Source organism: Festucalex cinctus, chromosome 4, assembly GCF_051991245.1.
Source record: "Festucalex cinctus isolate MCC-2025b chromosome 4, RoL_Fcin_1.0, whole genome shotgun sequence".
In the NCBI taxonomy this organism is placed as follows: domain Eukaryota; kingdom Metazoa; phylum Chordata; class Actinopteri; order Syngnathiformes; family Syngnathidae; genus Festucalex; species Festucalex cinctus.
Genome location: NC_135414.1, coordinates 9318083 through 9338709, shown reverse-complemented (window position 1 = coordinate 9338709; position 20627 = coordinate 9318083). Strand labels below are relative to the sequence as shown.

General features: G+C 42.6%; 1 protein-coding gene across 1 annotated transcript; it reads right to left on the bottom strand.

Annotated features, from left to right (window-relative positions):
- Nucleotides 1–24: 24 nt before the first annotated feature.
- LOC144017281 (U2 small nuclear ribonucleoprotein auxiliary factor 35 kDa subunit-related protein 2-like) lies at nucleotides 25–9452 on the bottom strand. Its single transcript, XM_077518671.1, has 11 exons — nucleotides 9209–9452; nucleotides 8440–8519; nucleotides 8287–8368; nucleotides 8049–8157; nucleotides 5953–6039; nucleotides 5376–5414; nucleotides 4963–5096; nucleotides 4624–4837; nucleotides 2941–2996; nucleotides 2739–2848; nucleotides 25–1625 (listed from the first exon to the last, which is right to left on the bottom strand). Exons 1-11 carry the CDS (start codon nucleotides 9250–9252, stop codon nucleotides 799–801), a joined length of 1782 nt encoding a protein of 593 aa, XP_077374797.1. The 5' UTR covers nucleotides 9253–9452; the 3' UTR covers nucleotides 25–798.
- Nucleotides 9453–20627: the final 11175 nt, after the last annotated feature.

The following is a 20627-nucleotide window of genomic DNA, read 5'->3' as shown; positions in this document are numbered from 1 at the left end:
TGGCAGTCCTTAAGTCAAAAAAAGTGACCCAAATAGAAATAGCTCTATTTTCTTTACATTAATGCTTTGGTTTACATTTAAACACTGACATATGACCAAAGAACTGTGTGTTTTACCTTCCTAAGTCTATGGATGCCTAATATGACACAAAAAAGGGATCTGGTATTACAACATCTATGGAACAAAGTATATTTTTCAGTTTGATCCAATGAAAGACAATGCTGTATGTATTGAGGTGGGAAAAACATAACCACATGGTGTGTATTCTAAAAATTCAGCATTCATTCCCAGAAAATGACACTTTTTCATTTCTGCAAAAGAAACCACTTTTGTATTCACCATCATTTTGACATTTATATTTGACAGTATTTAACAATAAATGTCTTCAAACTGAAAAACAAATGTTGACTTTCTCGGATACAAAATTTCCATAATTAACTGGTTGAAAGTTGCAACTGATCACTTGAAATCCTGAAAAGTTGGTAGAAGTTTAGTTGATCAACAGCACTGACAAACATTATCAGTAACTTTCCATCACATTCATTTGGAAATATTGACATGTAATGAAAAGGCCTTTGACATCAGCAGCTTTTTTTTGTATCATTATGAGAATTTATCTTATTTGTTAACGATAGGCATTTGGATACTTGCGGATGGCAACTGGAGCAAGTGACAACCGCTGTTCTCATGCAAAAACGATGATAGTAACTTGTGTGGGTTTTTGACGCCAGGTTATGGAGCCTATACTCTCATGTCAATATACAAAAACATTTTACAGATTTTCAATTATAAAAGCCGCTAAGAAGAACTTTGTGCAGGCTCATCAACTTGTGTCGTCGAGTTTTTCTTTGCATCATCAACACTTGGACTTGCACTCAAGTCATCATTGTTCTGAAGAAGTTCAGCTTTTTCCCCACTTGGACTTTTTTCCGAGCGTTTGTCCAAAGTCTCGTCTTCTGACTCTCGGGATGAAGTCACGGCTTCAGGTGAGCAGCTCCGCTTCTTGTGCTGCTTCTTCTTCTTCTTGCTTTTCTTGTTGTTCTTTTTCGAGTGTTTGTGGTGTCGACGTTTCTTGCGGTCCTCATCGGGAACGCTTCGGGTTTCGTCGTCATTGCCCGGGCTGCGATGTCCGCTCTTTTCTCTGCTCCGTTTGTTTCTTTCTGCGTCTCCATTTCTGTATTTCTCTCCACTTTTACTCCGACTTTTCGGATTCCTGTCTCGATCTCGACTCCTTTTCCGGTCTCGACTTCTGCTCCTGGACTTTTCGCGGCTTCTGCCTTTGTAACTGTCCCGACTCCTGTCGTAATGTGCTGACCCGAATGAGCGTCTGCTGTCGTCTCTTTGGGACTGGGACGTCCTCCTATCTCGACTCCTCTCACTGCGTCGGTCCTCTTCTCGTCTGCCGTAGGACCTCTCCGATCTCGGTGGGCTTCTGCTCCGGTGACTCCTCCGCGATCTGTCTCCCCTTCGCTCTGAGTATCTCTCCGAGTGACTCCCCTTGATGCTGCGGTCCGGTGAAATGTGAAGGTCCCGGTCGGCCTCCCAGAATTCATTGCCGGGGTTTCGGAATACATGTAGGAAATTGCAGTGTTTCCCTTTGGGGCACCTGTTTCTGTCAAACAGTCCTGAGAGATAACAAAACGTTTTGTCAACCTTCAGGGGTGAAAAATTTCTTGAAAATTTTTCAGAAGCTTTCTGGTAAATTTCCATAGGCTGATAAGCGGATGAATTTGGGAAATATTTCAATTAGGGGTCAACCTTCAATTTTGTCAATAACTTTTGTAGTTCCATAAATGTTCATGAATTCCCATGGAAAAGTTTACAACAGGAGTGTCCAAACTTCTTCATTTGAGGGCCACATACAGAAAATCAGAAGGACACAAGGGCCATATAGTGTTATGAAGAGAAATTGTGTTTACTCCTAAAAATTGTACAAATAATTTATTTGTGCTTTTGCATATTTAGAAAAATGATACAGTATATAAGCCAATTTATTTGTAATACGGCAGTAGGGTTATTATTATAGTATTTATTTATTTTTAGTTAGTTTTTATTTCATTTTAAGTTTTGTATTTAATAGTAATAGTTTTAATTAGTTTTCCGGGTAGTCCATTTATTTTTTCATTAGTTTTAGTTCTTTAATAAATGCTTAGTTTTAGTTTACTTTGTTAGTTTCAGTATTAGTTTTATTTTTTTATTATATATTTTGTAAAATTTTTATTACTTGTGCGCAATATTTAAAAAACGCCATACTTTCAAACGTCATTATTTCGGTTTATATCAAAATAAATCACTAAAAATCACATTTTAAATCATCCCCAAAGGCTCATGCATAAAATGAATTAGGAATTTTTGCTATAATTATAGTTAGCTTTAATTAGTTTTGCAAACATAAATTGTAGTTTCAGTTAGTTTTCGTTTTTTAAAAAGCATTTTCGTTTTTATTTTATTTTGTTAGTGAAGTTGCTTTTTGAATTTTTGTTTTAGTTATTTCGTTAGTTTTAAGTTCACTAAAATAACCTTTAATGGCACCTGTGTTTTCGACACCCTCCCTTCTTATTTTGACCATCTCCAAACATTTTTGTTTTTAATTTATTTTAACTGAGTCAAATGCCATTTTTAAGCATATGCCGCGGGCCACTGAAAAATGGACGGCGGGCCGCAACTGGCCCCCGGGCCATAGTTTGGACACCACTGGTTTACAACATTGAAAATCTCACATTGAGACTTCATCTCACCACAAATCGCATTCTTCCACCGTGTCACAGGACATATCTCGCAGTGAAGCTGCTTGCCGGCGTACCACCTTCCGTTAAATTTGATGAAGGCCTCTCTGCATTGCTCCTCACTAGTCAGAAGACAGCAAATTCAAACTTTTGTTCAAAGTCAAGTTCATTTGTTACGCGCGATCATTGTCAAAGGACCTTGTGTGATACTTACGTGTCAAACTGGACGTAAACATTCCCTCGCAAGTGGGACTCATAGTTGCAGCTGACCTAAAGGCAAAGATCACATCAGAAGATCAAATTCATGATATAATAATAATTACTAGGCTGTAATGACCCCTAGTTACCTTATATTTATCCTATATTTCTAACTACTTGTACAAAGTCTCAGAAGGAATCTTGCAGGTGTTCCACAGGGCTCAGTTCTAATCCCATTTACAGGTACACCTCAATAAATTAGATTGTTGTAGAAAAGTGCATTTACTATAATTCATACACTTCTATACAGAACCGAAGGAACACTTTTCATAAGACAGACAGACACCTACAGTACCAAATTTCTATTGATTTTGATAGTTTCTATAAGAGTCAATTTTTTTAGATAGCCAACTGAATCATCAAAATTATAAAAATATAAGTACTGAAATTTCACTGTATGTGGTGAATCTATATACCAGTCTCGTGAAATAAATGTTTGCCCAATACTGTATTCTAGTAAGATTAGGGCTGCATGATTAATCTAAATCTAACTGACATTGAGGTTTGACCAAGTGCAATAACCTAATCGCAAAACAGTGCTGTTTTAGATAGTTTTATCTTTCTTCCCCCTTTGGTGTTTGAGTGATAGCTGTATTCGTCAACCACAATTGCCGATGCGCGAGTCTTAATGGCGCTGGCCAATCAGCGTTGTTGGCGTTAGTCTGCGCTCCGGTGCCTTCATTCTGTATGTACAGTGCAACCATAACGAGTGCACCTCGAGGCTTGCTGTGATTGCCGTGCACCAAAGTGGATTTCAGGGAAGAAGGGACTTCTGCCGCTACAAAGGAGGGGAGAGAGAGCAACTTGTACCAAATAAAGGTTATTTGGACGCATTTCGGATTCGACAAACATGACGTGGACCAAAAGAAAAGCTCCAGATACAAAATGTGCTATCAGCGAGTAGCCAGATCTAGAGGCAACAAGACCAACTTATATCAACACTTAAAAAAAAAAAACAACCACCGACTTCAGTATGAAGCCTGTAAAGCAGGTTAAAAAAAGACTGACGAAGTAGCGGGCGTGCTAAGCTAACATCACTAACAGCAACATTCACGTTAGTTACACTTTAAAAAAAAAAAAAAGTTCTCATAGGCACAAAGAAATTACAATAAAGGGCTATAATAACCCGTTATATTGTCAAGGAAATTATTCCCCTAAATTCTGTCTGTATTTTGTTAATATTCTGGATATCTATCTGTATTATAATCATACCAAACCTGAGCCTCAATGTATAGTTTTTATTGGCAAATTATTTGGTCTAGAAGCATAATGTAGATCAAAGCTCCCCCCTTAGCATATTCACCAGAAGAGGACGTCTTCCTCCTCGTAGTTTTAATCAAATTGTGAAATTATAGTATTGCATTGTTAAAATATTGATCAAAGTACTTGTCTGAAACTAAACTGACTCACAATTGTAGTGTTTTCATGCATTTTAATGTGTAAAATACAAAAAACGCAAATCCAATCGCAATATTGGTCTGAAGAATTGCGATTAGGTTTTTTTCCAAAATCATGCAGCCCTAAGTAAGATGCATTAAAATATAAAGGTTTAAGAATTATGTAAGTTGGTCAATGTTTATATTATTTTCAAACCAATAAACACTATCCAAAAATTGTCGGTAGTGGTGACACAATTTACCTTAAACTGGACCACCTTTCCAACGGTCTTAAACTCTGGTAGAACGTCATGGTAGAATTCAGTAAAGGACTCGTGCAGCTCTTCCTCGCTGTGCTCCAGAGAAGCATCGCCGTCGTAGTCATCACGGCGAGACTGTTCCATGCCGTATGTTATGAACATAGCGCGGATCAATAGAGTGGGGCTACTCGATGGGTAAAGGTGCTTTCGAGAACATCTAAAGTCATGGGGAGTGAAAATTAAAATAAATACATTTGCATTAACACTGGTAAAAAAATAAAATAAAAAAAGGAAGTGGACATGATTACTATAGAGTCGTGAAAAAAAGCTAAGCCACTGTACCTGTCCCCAAATCGACAGGATCCAGTCTTGAGGAAGAAAGGGCAATTTGCTACATCTCGCTCCGTCCCATAATTTTCAGATTTCTCCGTTACCGGAGCCTCAGGATTCATCCATGGTCCTCCGTTATTAGCGAGCTGCAAAAAAAAAAAAAAACAAGGCGAATTTCGAGGACGTTTCCTCTGCTCAATACCAACACGGTGACATAACAATGGTCCGCTGAGCAGAGTTGCATTTTTTACCTGAGACTCATCACAATTATAGAAACCATCCAAATTATACGAAAAATGCAATATAACAACACAAAACTGTGTAACATCATCTGGAGCGCAGAATCATAATTACACAACAAAAACATAAAAGTCGTATGGATGTCATGTATTAATGTAACAAAATAAAAGGCACTTGGGCAGTACCTGATTTTCTGCTTCATCCAACATTTTCTGAAAGGCCTCCTACAAACGGTGTAAAGAGATGTCAGGTGAAAATGTGAAATAGGCGGAGCATATCTGTACCTTCTTGTTAAGACCGCATTCACAGGGGCAGATAAGTCACAGCAATTCTGATAAACTTTGTTAACTTCAATAACAAAGACACTTAACACACAAAGTTAAAAGATACGTCCTCGCCGGGACAATTCGAGTGCTGGTAAAGGACTTTTGCAACAGTATCTTTGTTAAGGAGTAGGATGCTTGCTGCTTGTGCCACTTCGTCAAGGAAAGATTGATAAACAAGTTAAAAAAAAAAAAAATAAATAAATCAAGAATACAATGAACTAATGACAGTGACAGCTCAAAATTGAGCATTATTGCCATTGTCGACTTTTTTCGATATTGCTCTTCCATTGAATTTCATTACACGTACATTGTATATTGCAGGTAGTGCGTATGTTTGATTGTAATAAATGAATCTCATTTCTGAAGATTGAAGATGAAGATTAAGTAGAAGTGGATATATTTCTCTCCGGTTTTATCCTCCCACGGCTCGGTTCACCTCTCTGTCTCGCTTCTGTTGCTGTTTCTGCTCTTTTTCCTCTTCTTCTCTCTTTTGCTGAGCCTCCCATTCCTCCTTTATCTTCCGCTGTGGACACAGAAATAAAACGTAAACATCACAACATGCCAAACAAGAGTTTGAAAAGCTGTCTTCTCAGCATTAGAAAATTCTTCCTTTCTCTTAGAGATCAAATGAGGGAAGGATGTGAAGATATTCTCTGCTAAAAGTGTCTATAATGTTGCCCCAGATATCCGTCATTTGCTACTCACAAAATAACCGTTTTGCAGACCCTTTTTGCAACCTATCCTTCATTATTCACTGAAAATGATTTGTTCTTGTGCCCGGCCTAAGCATGTGTAATATAAAATTATTGCTTTGGCGCCATCCTCTGGCATCTTGGAGCCCAGGAACTATTCTGAAATAAGCAAAGTGTGCATTAAGTTTGGGCATGCGTGGGGGGAAAAAAACGAGGCTACCAACTACCCTATCAATTTGAAAAGCGGAGATTAGAGTGGTGACAATCTTTGCCTAACTGTACACTTTAAAGCTTGCAAGTCAACTTCCCCGATATCAGTAAAACACATGCTATGCATGTTAATAAAAAACAGCAACTTTCCAGCCGTTGAAACGTTTCTATCAGAGCCTATTCCATCGGATCCAATTCATTTTCAATGACCGTATTGGTAGTTTCGCCTACCCACAATGCACTACTCCGCTACCCATAATGCACCTTGAATTCGAGATGCGCACTTTGCTCATTAGCAGAGTATCTTCATATGGACAGACCAAAGGAAAAAAAACAAAAAAACGTTGCCACCATCTCGTGGCATCTGCATGGTGTCAAATGTCATACTAAAAAGGTCTTGATTAGAAACCTACTGGCAGCACCTGCTATTTTTTATTTTTTTTTTCCATTGGGATAAAGGGAGTTGTTTACTTAGTATGAGACATCTATTTGCATAAGTGCACAGCAATTAAATGTGGTGGCCACCATTTGAAGAAAGGAAACTATATGTACAGTAAAACCAACCTCCGCTGACGAACGCTTAAGCTCACGAACTTTTTGCCTGACGAACATTAAATTCACGAGCATATAGTCTCTGCTGACGAACTAGTTTTTGGCGAACGAACCAAACCACGCGGTTGAACAGCGCCATGGTGGCGGCCACGAGAAGCTGACGCATGCTCATGGTGTCCCAGTTCGTCACCCCCTTTCTTTGAGTGCGGACGCGGTTTGTGTTTGATAAGACATTTTGGACCATATTGAGTGTACTTTTGCTATTATGGGACCGAGAAAGACCCCACCACAGGCTAGTGTTAAGCCTAATGCTGCGTTCTCACCAAAAGCGAGGGACGGCGATTTGGCGGCGCATTTGCATTGTAGTGAATGGAGTTCGCGCCACTAAAAAAAGCGAAAGTGCTTTCGTACCTCAAAATAGGAGAAAATAGTGCCACGGCTGTTTAGTCCCAGGAAAGAGGTGAAAGTAGTTGACGGTGCTCACTTTTTGTTGACTCGCTAAAGTGCTCCACTTCCTTGTTCACCAAGGGACACGCCTCCTCCGCTCCGGTGAGCACGAAAGCGTGAATGAACGGCAACCGTTCCATAAACACTCTACGCGGTGAAACGCTCGCGAATGAAGTAAGTCTACCATTGCTACTATCCTTAAGAACCACCATCACAAAGGTAAATAAAATGACTTTATTATACAGTACAGTTTATTTCTATAATTACAATACAATAGCACATTTATTATACATAAAATAAGGTATATTTTTGTGTAGTTTTAAGGCTTATTTAGTAGAAGATTATGTTTTATAGGGACCTGGGAACGGATTATTCTCATTTTAATGGTTTCTTATGTGAAATAAATGTTCGGAAGAAGAACTTTTCGCCTTACACACACTTTCTGGGAACCAATTATGTTCGTGAGCTGAGGTATCACTGTATTTGAAAATGTAAATTGACAGATTATTTACAGCCACGGATTGCTGTTGGAAACCTCTCCATATTATTATGGTAAAGTTATATTGCATTGCACGTATCTGCTGTCATTTATCTCATTGTATGCGATGAAAGCAAATCAAGATTGCATTACCTCGTCATCCTCTCTGCGTTTCCTCGCAGCCGCCTCCCTCTCAGACCTCAGACGGAATTCTTCTTGCGCGAGCCGCTCTCGCTCGAGCCACTCTTCATGTAGCCGTTGCCTGGGGAAAAAAGTGAAATGTGACTCAAACGCCATCTGAGCAACTGTGGTGTCAAGGTCTCTTTTGTGTGCGCCAGTGCTGAATTTGTTGGACAAAGCAAGAAAAGCAATGCTGAGATCTGTATCCCACCTCTCTTCATCAAAAATACTGGCATCTTCATCATCCTCTTCAGCCACTTCCTCAGAGGGCTCAACGTCTCCACTTTGTTCAGCTACAGCAGAATACATGGCATGACTGTTTGGCATGATCAAATATCCAAAACAACACAAGTTATTTTCATACCACATTCTCTGGTTCGGGCAATTGCTTGTCGTTTCCGCTTTCTTCTTTCTTTCCTGGAGGCAGCCTTGCGTTGCTTGTAACTAAATCAAATGCAACACACAAAGTTAAACAACACTGGTCACATTTGCAGTGCAGTTTATTTCCACAAAGGACGCTAGGGTAATTTCATTTACTATACGGGTTATAATTCCTTTAAGTGGAAATTTAACTGAAATTCTGCTTTATAAAGTGTAAACGTGACATCAAAAAGTGAAAAGATGCAAAAATATGATATGCTTGTAATTGACATCCACCAAGCTCCCTGGTGTCGCAGTAGCAGTAGCAAAGCACTTCTTGTTTCCAAATTAAGCTCTCAATTGACATCAACATAGTTACTGAGCACCAAGATGCCATGAGACAGTGGCAATTGGCAAAGCACTACCTTTATCTAAACCATAAGTCTCAAACGCCAGTCCTACTTGATCAGGATCATTATCAGACTCCTACAGAACTTGCGGATAAGCTAATCATTTGAATCAGGTGTGTTGGAGGAGAGAGACGTCTAAATCACTGGTCTGCATGACCGATTTCTGTTTCATGTACAGTACCTTGTATACAGCAATGCTTGTTTTAAAGTGCTTTATAAATAAATTTGACTTGAGTTTCATCTTAATCGATAGCGCCAAACAGCTCTATCTAATTTAATAGAACATATAATAAAAGAGCATGAAATAAATATCACCATCTCAGAACGCATGTAGTCCTACGTTACAAAAAAAAACACACTCACCTTAAAGGAGGATCACAGTTCAATGGAGGAATAGACGCTGCCATCACAGCCACGGCTAACGATAGCTAAATAGCTAGTCGGCTAATGTTTACAAGCCGAATGCTTTAATGTTAGTAAACGCCAAGTTCAACGAAGTGACGCAATATTTACACGATCTGACGCAATCGTTGGCCGTTTAGGTTAGCTAGTACCACTGATCTGTACATATCAATCGCGAGAACAACCATGCGGATTTGTTGTTTGACAGACAGAAGTACTTCCGGGGTGACAGAGAACTGCTTCCGACGTGAAGTAATGTTCGACAGCTTGAAAAGTTAATTTAATGTACATCATTAAATTAATTGATTGAATTAATTCAAATGAATTGAGTTGTTTAGAATAATACATATATATTTATTCCCAATTTTGAGTAAAATAACCAATTATTCAATTGAATAAACGAGTCAATACATCCATCCATCCATCCATTTTCTTGACCGCTTATTCCTCACAAGGGTCGCGGGGGCTGCTGGCGCCTATCTCAGCTGGCTCTGGGCAGTAGGCGGGGGACACCCTGGACTGGTTGCCAACCAATCGCAGGGCACACAGAGACGAACAACCATCCACACTCACACGCACACCTAGGGACAATTCGGAGCGCCCAATTAACCTGCCATGCATGTCTTTGGAATGTGGGAGGAGACCGGAGTACCCGGAGAAGACCCACGCAGGCACGGGGAGAACATGCAAACTCCGAGTCAATACATTTTAATGAATTTTTAGAAGAGTATATGCATCCAAATGTTCAGCTATCTTGATCATAATCATCTAGGTGGCCTGGATAAAAGTACCGGCGGTAAGCGTATGGGTCAAACTGACTGACAATATAAGAATACTGTCAACTGAAAAGAAGAGTACCTGCAGGAAATGTATTTTTAAAGCCTCAGAATTCAGAAAGCACATCAGAATAAAATAAAATAAATTAAAAAAAAAAAAAACAGGCCATGAGGGCAAAATGAACGATTTTAAGAGGCAGGAGTGTTGACAGCCACATTGGACGTCCTGTGGACGTGCAGATCATGTCTGTATTACGTCAGTTGGTAAGACCAGTGCTGGACTACTAATTAAGCGAAGTGCAAATTAAGTCCATTATTTGGACGTCTAATTATGACCCCATTTGGACCATGGATACGTGACTTTTTTGCACGTCACAGGGATTTAAATATCATTGTTATTGTTATCAATATTATTTAATCAATTTAGTATTTTTTTTTCTGATAAAACTAATGTATTGACAGTTTTGATTTTATATCTATTGTAGATATTCACATATGAACATAAAGATTTGGGTGCTTTCGGGTGGTGCAGTGATGCGGAGACTTGGCGTGGCGTGATGCGTGGAAGACTTGGCGTGGCGTGATGCGTGGAAGACTTGGCGTGGAAGACTTGGCGTGGAAGACTTGGAAGGCGTGGCGTGAAAGACTTGGCGTGGAAGACTTGGAAGGCGTGGCGTGAAAGACGGAAGACTTGGAAGGCGTGGCGTGAAAGATTTGGAAGACTTGGAAGGCGTGGCGTGAAAGACTTGGAAGACTTGGAAGGCGTGGCGTGAAAGACTTGGAAGACTTGGAAGGCATGGCGCGAAAGACTTGGAAGACTTGGAAGGCGTGGCATGAAAGACTTGGAAGACGTGGCGTGAAAGACTTGGAAGACTTGGTGTGAAAGACTTGGAAGACTTGGAAGGCGTGGCGTGGAAGACTTGGCAGACTTGGCAAAAGGACAACACTAGTGATGTGCTTCTCGGGTCGAATCCCTGAAGCGTGTGCCGAGTAATGCAGATGAGTGGTTCATGAACGGCGTGTCAATGCGTGTGTTGATGACGTACGTGGTGACGTTTGAAGCCCCACGAAGCAGGTGTACCACGTGACTGATTCAGGAAATGATTCGCTTGGTTTGAGTGTAGTTCGAAATAAAAGCGGCAAAGAAACGCTATGGATTCCCCTTCACTTTTTGTGTTTTCGGTTCCCTTATTGCGCTACTTTTTTTGCTTTTTGGCATTCGATTTGACGAGCTTCTTTTTGCGATGGAACCAGCAAGAAAGAGATTTTCCCTTGTTTAGGAGCACTTTGAGCAGATCTCACCTCAGAAGGTAATGCACTGCAATTACGGTACTATTTTAACAGATTCCAATAATAAAATAAAATAAAATGTGACAACACATAAAATTCACATTTTTCTGTTCACAGTTGAAAGTCCCCTTCAGTACAGGGAATCACAGAAATATACGCGTCCAATTCTATACAAACTTGCTATCTCATATCGATGCACCCCTGCTTCATCAGTACCATGTGAAAGAGTTTTTTTCCAAAGCAGGTGAAATTCTCTGCAAAAAAAAAAAAGAAACCGCCCGAGTCCAAAAACTTCAGAAAAAAGTTTTTAAATAAAAATGAATAAGCACTTTATATTACCTCCTTATTTCACATTTTCACTTGTTGCATAAGCACAAACATAGACAAAGTAACACAGAACAATTCATGTTAAAACACTCTTCAAATATATATTCTTTTGTATTTAGAGCATGATTTACACCCCACCATTTTATTGCATGCACCAAGCATGTTATACATTTTTCTCCACATGATGGCGTAGTCGAGGAAATGAATCATCTTGAAGCCCCTACGTGTGTGTGAAGCATTTCACTGCAGGGCTTCACTGCTTTACGGGGCTTCATTTTGCCATCACTAGACAACACTGTGATGCAACACGCAACACGCAACACGCAACACGCAACACGCGACACGCGACACGAAGACACGAAGACACGAAGACACGAAGACACGAAGACACGAAGACACGAAGACACGAAGACACGAAGACACGAAGACACGAAGACACGAAGACATGCAAACCTTCAAACAATGCTCCCACACCCACGTGAGACAAACACCACTCCCTTATACCAACACTAATGACAATAACAGGACACACCTGGGAGACACAGCAGGGAGGGGTAACCAATCAGCAATACACACCAGGAAGGGAAGACACAAGCAGGTGGACAAGGTTAACCATAACGAGACTGGGGAAAAAGACAGGAACACCAGACAACCAACACTCACCAAAATAAAACAAAAACCCAACCCAAAAAACCGAAACATGACAAGAAATTTGTATCGGGATTAATCGGTATCGAATCAAATCGTGACTTATGAATCGTGATACGAATCGAATCATCAGGTACTAGGCAATTCACACCCCTAATTCTTACATGAGACAAAAACATCACTCAAACATCACTCCCTCATGACTCACGAAACTCACGAGTCATGACATGGACATGCTAACTTCACTCATTAACCAACACACAGATATTTAACAACACTACAGAAGATACTGAACTTTTAATGTGAGAATATTACTTTTAGAGACCTGTGGCCTCACACTGACCTTGTTAACAGAGAAGTACCTTATTCATAATGAATATCCATCCATCCATTTTCTTGACCGCTTATTCCTCACAAGGGTCGCGGGGGCTGCTGGCGCCTATCTCAGCTGGCTCTGGGCAGTAGGCGGGGGACACCCTGGACTGGTTGCCAGCCAATCGCAGGGCACACAGAGACGAACAACCATCCACACTCACAAGCACACCTAGGGACAATTTGGAGCACCCAATTAACCTGTCATGCATGTCTTTGGAATGTGGGAGGAGACCGGAGTACCCGGAGAAGACCCACGCGGGCACGGGGAGAACATGCAAACTCCACCCAGGAAGGTCCGAGCCTGGACTCGAACCGGAGACCTCAGAACTGGGAAGCGGACGTGCTAACCACTCAACTACCGTGCCACCCTCATCATCTCAAACATCACTCCCTCATGACTCACGAAACTCACGAGTCATGACATGGACATGCTAACTTCACTCATTAACCAACACACAGATATTTAACAACACTACAGAAGATACTGAACTTTTAATGTGAGAATATTACTTTTAGAGACCTGTGGCCTCACACTGACCTTGTTAACAGAGAAGTACCTTATTCATAATGAATAATGATGTTTTATTGTACAGCACACTCAATGTCATTCATTTAAAAGCCGATATTTTGTGGTGGGCGTTCCCACGATGAGTTTGCCCCCGAGTGCATGACAAATGATTGCCATCCCATAAGTCACGCCTTGTGACTCTGAATGGTTGTTTTTCCTCAGGCGCGCTGGTTTCTTGCAAATCAAATCTGAGTCACATGAGACAGCTGACTTTTTCACAGATCATATTTATCAATATTTATATTTAGCACAGGACAAAGGGAGTCACAGACTATATATACACACACATACTAAGTGGAAACAGGTGGAAACAATCAGGGCGGGGAAGGTCAACAGGAAACAGGAAGGGCAAGTTGTCAGAAAAGGAGGGATCAAAACATTTACCAAAATATTGAGTTGAATGGCCGGGCTACCAGGAGTGCGAATCCCCCATTGAGTTGAATGGCCGGGCTACCAGGGGTCCGAATCCCCCCATTGGTTTGAATGCCCGGGCTACCAGGGGTGAGAATCCCCACAATGAGTTGAATGGCCGGGCTACCATGGGTCCGAATCCCCCCATTGGTTCCCTATCTGGGCACCTTTCCACCCAAACCGCAAAATGGAGTTGTCAAGATTTCAGAAGGGAGCAATTTCAGACGAGGCACCTGCAGGGCTGAACAAGGGAGGATCGCCAGACTTATGTCCGACAAAGAGGAGTGTTGGGGCGGCCTCCTCAGGCAGACGACCCGCTCTCTGGCCTGGGTGTCAGATTTTTTAAAAGTCTGACACCTTCCCGAAATTGTTCGAAGTCTGATATAGGCCTGAAATTTTTCAAAGTCTGACGCCTGCCTGAAATTTTTCAAAGTCTGACGCCTGCTCGAAAATTTTCAAAGTCTGACGCCTGCTCGAAAATTTTCAAAGTCTGACACCTGCTCGAATTATTTCAAAGTCTGACGCAGGCCCGAAAATTTTCAAAGTCTGACGCCTGCCCGAAAATGTTCAAAGTCCAACGCCTGTCCGAAAATTTTCAAAGTCTGACGCCTGTCCGAAAATTTTCAAAGTCCCACGACTGCCCTAAAATTTTCAAAGTCTGACACCTGCCCGAAAATTTTCAAAGTCTGATGCAGGACAAAAATAATTCAAAGTCCAACGCCTGTCCGAAAATTTTCAAAGTCCTATGCCTGCCCGAAAATTTTCAAAGTCTGATGCAAGCCCAAACATTTTCAAAGTCCAACGCCTGTCCGAAAATTTTCAAAGTCTGAGGCAGGACCGAAATAATTCAAAGTCCCATGGTGGCCAGAATTTTTTCAAAGTCTGACGCCTGGCCGAAAATTTTCAAAGTCTGACAACTGCCTGAATTTTTTCAAAGTCACACACCATTCACTTCAAAAGCCTGGGTTACCAGGGTTGCAGTACCGCGGGCCACCATCGGGGGGCGCTGCAGATAGGGCACCCGGTTCCCTATCTGGGCACCTTTCCACCCAAACCGCAAAATGGAGTTGTCACGATTTCAGAAGGGAGCAATTTCAGACGTGACACCTCTAGGGCTGAACAAGGGAGGCTCGCCAGACTTATGTCCGACAAAGAGGAGTGTTGGGGCGGCCTCCTCGGGCAGACGACCCGCTCTCTGGCCTGGTTGTCAGATTTTTTCAAAGTCTGACGCCTGGCCGAAAATTTTCAAAGTCCCATGCTGGCCAGAATTTTTTCAAAGTCTGACGCCTGGCCGAAAATTTTCAAAGTCCCATGCTGGCCAGAATTTTTTCTAAGTCTGACGCCTGCCCGAAAATTTTCAAAGTCTGACGCCTGGCCGAAAATTTTCAAAGTCCCATGCTGGCCAGAATTTTTTCTAAGTCTGATGCCTGGCTGAAAATTTTCAAAGTCCCATGCTGGCCAGAATTTTTTCTAAGTCTGATGCCTGGCCGAAAATTTTCAAAGTCCCATGCTGGCCAGAATTTTTTCTAAGTCTGACGCCTGGCCGAAAATTTTCAAAGTCCCATGCTGGCCAGAATTTTTTCTAAGTCTGACGCCTGGCCGAAAATTTTCAAAGTCCCATGCTGGCCAGAATTTTTTCTAAGTCTGATGCCTTGCTGAAAATTTTCAAAGTCCCATGCTGGCAAGAATTTTTTCTAAGTCTGATGCCTGGCTGAAAATTTTCAAAGTCCCATGCGAGCCAGAATTTTTTCTAAGTCTGACAACTGCCTAAATTTTTTCAAAGTCCCACACCATTCACTTCAAAAGCCTGGGTTACCAGGGTTGCAGTACCGTGGGCCACCATCGGGGGGCGCTGCAGATAGGGCACCCGGTTCCCTATCTGGGCACCTTTCCACCCAAACCGCAAAATGGAGTTGTCACGATTTCAGAAGGGAGCAATTTCAGACGTGACACCTCCAGGGCTGAACAAGGGAGGCTCGCCAGACTTATGTACGACAAAGAGGAGTGTTGGGGCGGCCTCCTCGGGCAGACAAACCGCTCTCTGGCCTGGTTGTCAGATTTTTTCTAAGTCCGACGCCTGGCCGAAAATTTTCAAAGTCCCATGCTGGCCAGAATTTTTTCTAAGTCTGACGCCTACCTGAAATATTTCAAAGTCCCATGCTGGCCAGAATTTTTTCTAAGTCCGACGCCTACCTGAAATATTTCAAAGTCCCATGCTGGCCAGAATTTTTTCTAAGTCCCATGCTAGCCAGAATTTTTTCAAAGTCTGACGCCTAGCCGAAAATTTTCAAAGTCCCATGCTGGCCAGAATTTTTTCTAAGTCCGACCCCTGGCCGAAAATTTTCAAAGTCTGACGCCTACCTGAAATATTTCAAAGTCCCATGCTGGCCAGAATTTTTTCTAAGTCTGACGCCTACCTGAAATATTTCAAAGTCCCATGCTGGCCAGAATTTGTTCTAAGTCTGACGCCTACCTGAAATATTTCAAAGTCCCATGCTGGCCATATTTTTTTCAAAGTCTGACGCCTCTCCGAAAATTTTCAAAGTCCCACGCCTGTCTGACAATTTTCAAAGTCACACACCAATCTTTTCAATAGCCTGGGTTAAAAGGGTTGCAGTACCGACGGCCACCATCGGGGGGCGCTGCAGATAGGGCACCCGGTTCCCTATCTGGGGACCTTTCCACCCAAACCGCAAAATGGAGTTGTCAACGATTTCAGAAGGGAGCAATTTCAGACGAGGCACCTCCAGGGCCGAACAAGGGAGGCTCACCAGACTTATGTCCGACAAAGAGGAGGGTTGGGGCGGCCTCCTCGGGCAGACGGCCTGCTCTCTGGCCTGGTTGTCAGATTTTTTCAAAGTCTGACGCCTGCCCGAAATATTTCAAAGTCCCACACCATTCATTTCAATAGCCTGGGTCACCAGGCCCGAAAATTTTCAAAGTCCAACGCCTGTCCGAAAATTTTCAAAGTCCCACACCTTCCCGGAAATGTTCAAAGTCTGACACCTACCTGAAATATTTCAAAGTCCCATGCTGGCCAGAATTTTTTCTAAGTCTGATGCCTGGCCGAAAATTTTCAAAGTCCCATGCTAGCCAGAATTTTTTCAAAGTCTGACGCCTGGCCGAAAATTTTCAAAGTCCCATGCTGGCCAGAATTTTTTCAAAGTCCCATGCTAGCCAGAAATTTTTCAAAGTCTGACGCGTGGCCGAAAATGTTCAAAGTCCCATGCTGGCCAGAATTTTTTCTAAGTCTGATGCCTGGCCGAAAATTTTCAAAGTCCCATGCTAGCCAGAATTTTTTCAAAGTCTGACGCCTGGCCGAAAATTTTCAAAGTCCCATGCTGGCCAGAATTTTTTCAAAGTCCCATGCTGGCCAGAAATTTTCAAAGTCTGACGCCTAGCCGAAAATTTTCAAAGTCCCATGCTGGCCAGAATTTTTTCAAAGTCTGATGCCTGGCCGAAAATTTTCAAAGTCCCATGCTGGCCAGAATTTTTTCTAAGTCTGACCCTTGGCCGAAAATTTTCAAAGTCCCATGCTAGCCAGAATTTTTTCAAAGTCCCATGCTGGCCAGAATTTTTTCAAAGTCCCATGCTGGCCAGAAATTTTTCAAAGTCTGACGCCTGGCCGAAAATTTTCAAAGTCCCACGCCTGTCTGACAATTTTCAAAGCCACACACCAATCTTTTCAATAGCCTGGGTTAAAAGGGTTGCAGTACCGCCGGCCACCATCGGGGGGCGCTGCAGATAGGGCACCCGGTTCCCTATCTGGGGACCTTTCCACCCAAACCGCAAAATGGAGTTGTCACGATTTCAGAAGGGAGCAATTTCAGACGAGGCACCTCCAGGGCCGAACAAGGGAGGCTCACCAGACTTATGTCCGACAAAGAGGAGGGTTGGGGCGGCCTCCTCGGGCAGACGGCCTGCTCTCTGGCCTGGTTGTCAGATTTTTTCAAAGTCTGACGCCTGCCCGAAATATTTCAAAGTCCCACATCATTCATTTCAATAGCCTGGGTCACCAGGCCAGAAAATTTTCAAAGTCCAACGCCTGTCCGAAAATTTTCAAAGTCCCACACCTTCCCGGAAATTTTCAAAGTCTGACACCTACCTGAAATATTTCAAAGTCCCATGCTGGCCAGAATTTTTTCTAAGTCTGATGCCTGGCCGAAAATTTTCAAAGTCCCATGCTAGCCAGAATTTTTTCAAAGTCCCATGCTGGCCAGAATTTTTTTAAAGTCTGATGCCTGGCCGAAAATTTTCAAAGTCCCATGCTAGCCAGAATTTTTTCAAAGTCTGACGCCTGGCCGAAAATTTTCAAAGTCCCATGCTGGCCAGAATTTTTTCAAAGTCCCATGCTGGCCAGAAATTTTTCAAAGTCTGACGCCTAGCCGAAAATTTTCAAAGTCCCATGCTGGCCAGAATTTTTTCAAAGTCTGATGCCTGGCCGAAAATTTTCAAAGTCCCATGCTGGCCAGAATTTTTTCTAAGTCTGACCCTTGGCCGAAAATTTTCAAAGTCCCATGCTAGCCAGAAATTTTTCAAAGTCTGACGCCTGGCCGAAAATTTTCAAAGTCCCACGCCTGTCTGACAATTTTCAAAGTCACACACCAATCTTTTCAATAGCCTGGGTTAAAAGGGTTGCAGTACCGCCGGCCACCATCAGGGGGCGCTGCAGATAGAGCACCCGGTTCCCTATCTGGGGACCTTTCCACCCAAACCGCAAAATGGAGTTGTCACGATTTCAGAAGGGAGCAATTTCAGACGAGGCACCTCCAGGGCCGAACAAGGGAGGCTCACCAGACTTATGTCCGACAAAGAGGAGGGTTGGGGCGGCCTCCTCGGGCAGACGGCCTGCTCTCTGGCCTGGTTGTCAGATTTTTTCAAAGTCTGACGCCTGCCCGAAATATTTCAAAGTCCCACACCATTCATTTCAATAGCCTGGGTCACCAGGCCCGAAAATTTTCAAAGTCCAACGCCTGTCCGAAAATTTTCAAAGTCCCACACCTTCCCGGAAATTTTCAAAGTCTGACACCTACCTGAAATATTTCAAAGTCCCATGCTGGCCAGAATTTTTTCTAAGTCTGATGCCTGGCCGAAAATTTTCAAAGTCCCATGCTAGCCAGAATTTTTTCAAAGTCTGACGCCTGGCCGAAAATTTTCAAAGTCCCATGCTGGCCAGAATTTTTTCAAAGTCCCATGCTGGCCAGAAATTTTTCAAAGTCTGACGCGTGGCCGAAAATTTTCAAAGTCCCATGCTGGCCAGAATTTTTTCTAAGTCTGATGCCTGGCCGAAAATTTTCAAAGTCCCATGCTAGCCAGAATTTTTTCAAAGTCTGACGCCTGGCCGAAAATTTTCAAAGTCCCATGCTGGCCAGAATTTTTTCAAAGTCCCATGCTGGCCAGAAATTTTTCAAAGTCTGACGCCTAGCCGAAAATTTTCAAAGTCCCATGCTGGCCAGAATTTTTTCAAAGTCTGATGCCTGGCCGAAAATTTTCAAAGTCCCATGCTGGCCAGAATTTTTTCAAAGTCCCATGCTGGCCAGAAATTTTTCAAAGTCTGACGCCTGGCCGAAAATTTTCAAAGTCCCACGCCTGTCTGACAATTTTCAAAGTCACACACCAATCTTTTCAATAGCCTGGGTTAAAAGGGTTGCAGTACCGCCGGCCACCATCGGGGGGCGCTGCAGATAGGGCACCCGGTTCCCTATCTGGGGACCTTTCCACCCAAACCGCAAAATGGAGTTGTCACGATTTCAGAAGGGAGCAATTTCAGACGAGGCACCTCCAGGGCCGAACAAGGGAGGCTCACCAGACTTATGTCCGACAAAGAGGAGGGTTGGGGCGGCCTCCTCGGGCAGACGGCCTGCTCTCTGGCCTGGTTGTCAGATTTTTTCAAAGTCTGACGCCTGCCCGAAATATTTCAAAGTCCCACACCATTCATTTCAATAGCCTGGGTCACCAGGCCAGAAAATTTTCAAAGTCCAACGCCTGTCCGAAAATTTTCAAAGTCCCACACCTTCCCGGAAATTTTCAAAGTCTGACACCTACCTGAAATATTTCAAAGTCCCATGCTGGCCAGAATTTTTTCTAAGTCTGATGCCTGGCCGAAAATTTTCAAAGTCCCATGCTAGCCAGAATTTTTTCAAAGTCTGACGCCTGGCCGAAAATTTTCAAAGTCCCATGCTGGCCAGAATTTTTTCAAAGTCCCATGCTGGCCAGAAATTTTTCAAAGTCTGACGCCTGGCCGGAAATTTTCAAAGTCCCATGCTGGCCAGAATTTTTTCTAAGTCTGATGCCTGGCTGAAAATTTTGAAAGTCCCATGCTGGCCAGAATTATTTTCTAAGTCTGATGCCTGGCCGAAAATTTTCAAAGTCCCATGCTGGCCAGAATTTTTTCTAAGTCCGACGCCTGGCTGAAAATTTTCAAAGTCTCATGCTGGCCAGAATTTTTTCAAAGTCTGACGCCTGGCCGAAAATCTTCAAAGTCCCATGCTGGCCAGAATTTTTTCAAAGTCTGACGCCTGGCCGAAAATTTTCAAAGTCCCATGCTGGCCAGAATCTTTTCAAAGTCCCATGCTGGCCAGAAATTTTTCAAAGTCTGACGCCTAGCCGAAAATTTTCAAAGTCCCATGCTAGCCAGAATTTTTTCAAAGTCTGACGCCTGGCCGAAAATTTTCAAAGTCCCATGCTGGCCAGAATTTTTTCAAAGTCCCATGCTGGCCAGAATTTTTTTCAAAGTCTGATGCCTGGCTGAAAATTTTCAAAGTCCCATGCTGGCCAGAATTATTTTCTAAGTCTGATGCCTGGCCGAAAATTTTCAAAGTCCCATGCTAGCCAGAATTTTTTCAAAGTCTGACGCCTGGCCGAAAATTTTCAAAGTCCCATGCTGGCCAGAATTTTTTCAAAGTCTGACGCCTGGCCGAAAAATTTTCAAAGTCCCATGCTGGCCAGAATTTTTTCAAAGTCCCATGCTGGCCAGAAATTTTTC

Bases quoted from the DNA above. Each gene is read 5' to 3' on its own strand.
- LOC144017281 (XM_077518671.1), bottom strand. From the start codon at position 9,252: ATGGCAGCGTCTATTCCTCCATTGAACTGTGATCCTCCTTTAAG. The intron at 6,040-8,048 runs GTAATGCAATCT...CTGTGTCCACAG, and splicing joins AACGCAGAGAGGATGACGAG to CGGAAGATAAAGGAGGAATG. The intron at 2,849-2,940 runs GTAAGTATCACA...TCTTCTGACTAG, and splicing joins GTTTACGTCCAGTTTGACAC to TGAGGAGCAATGCAGAGAGG.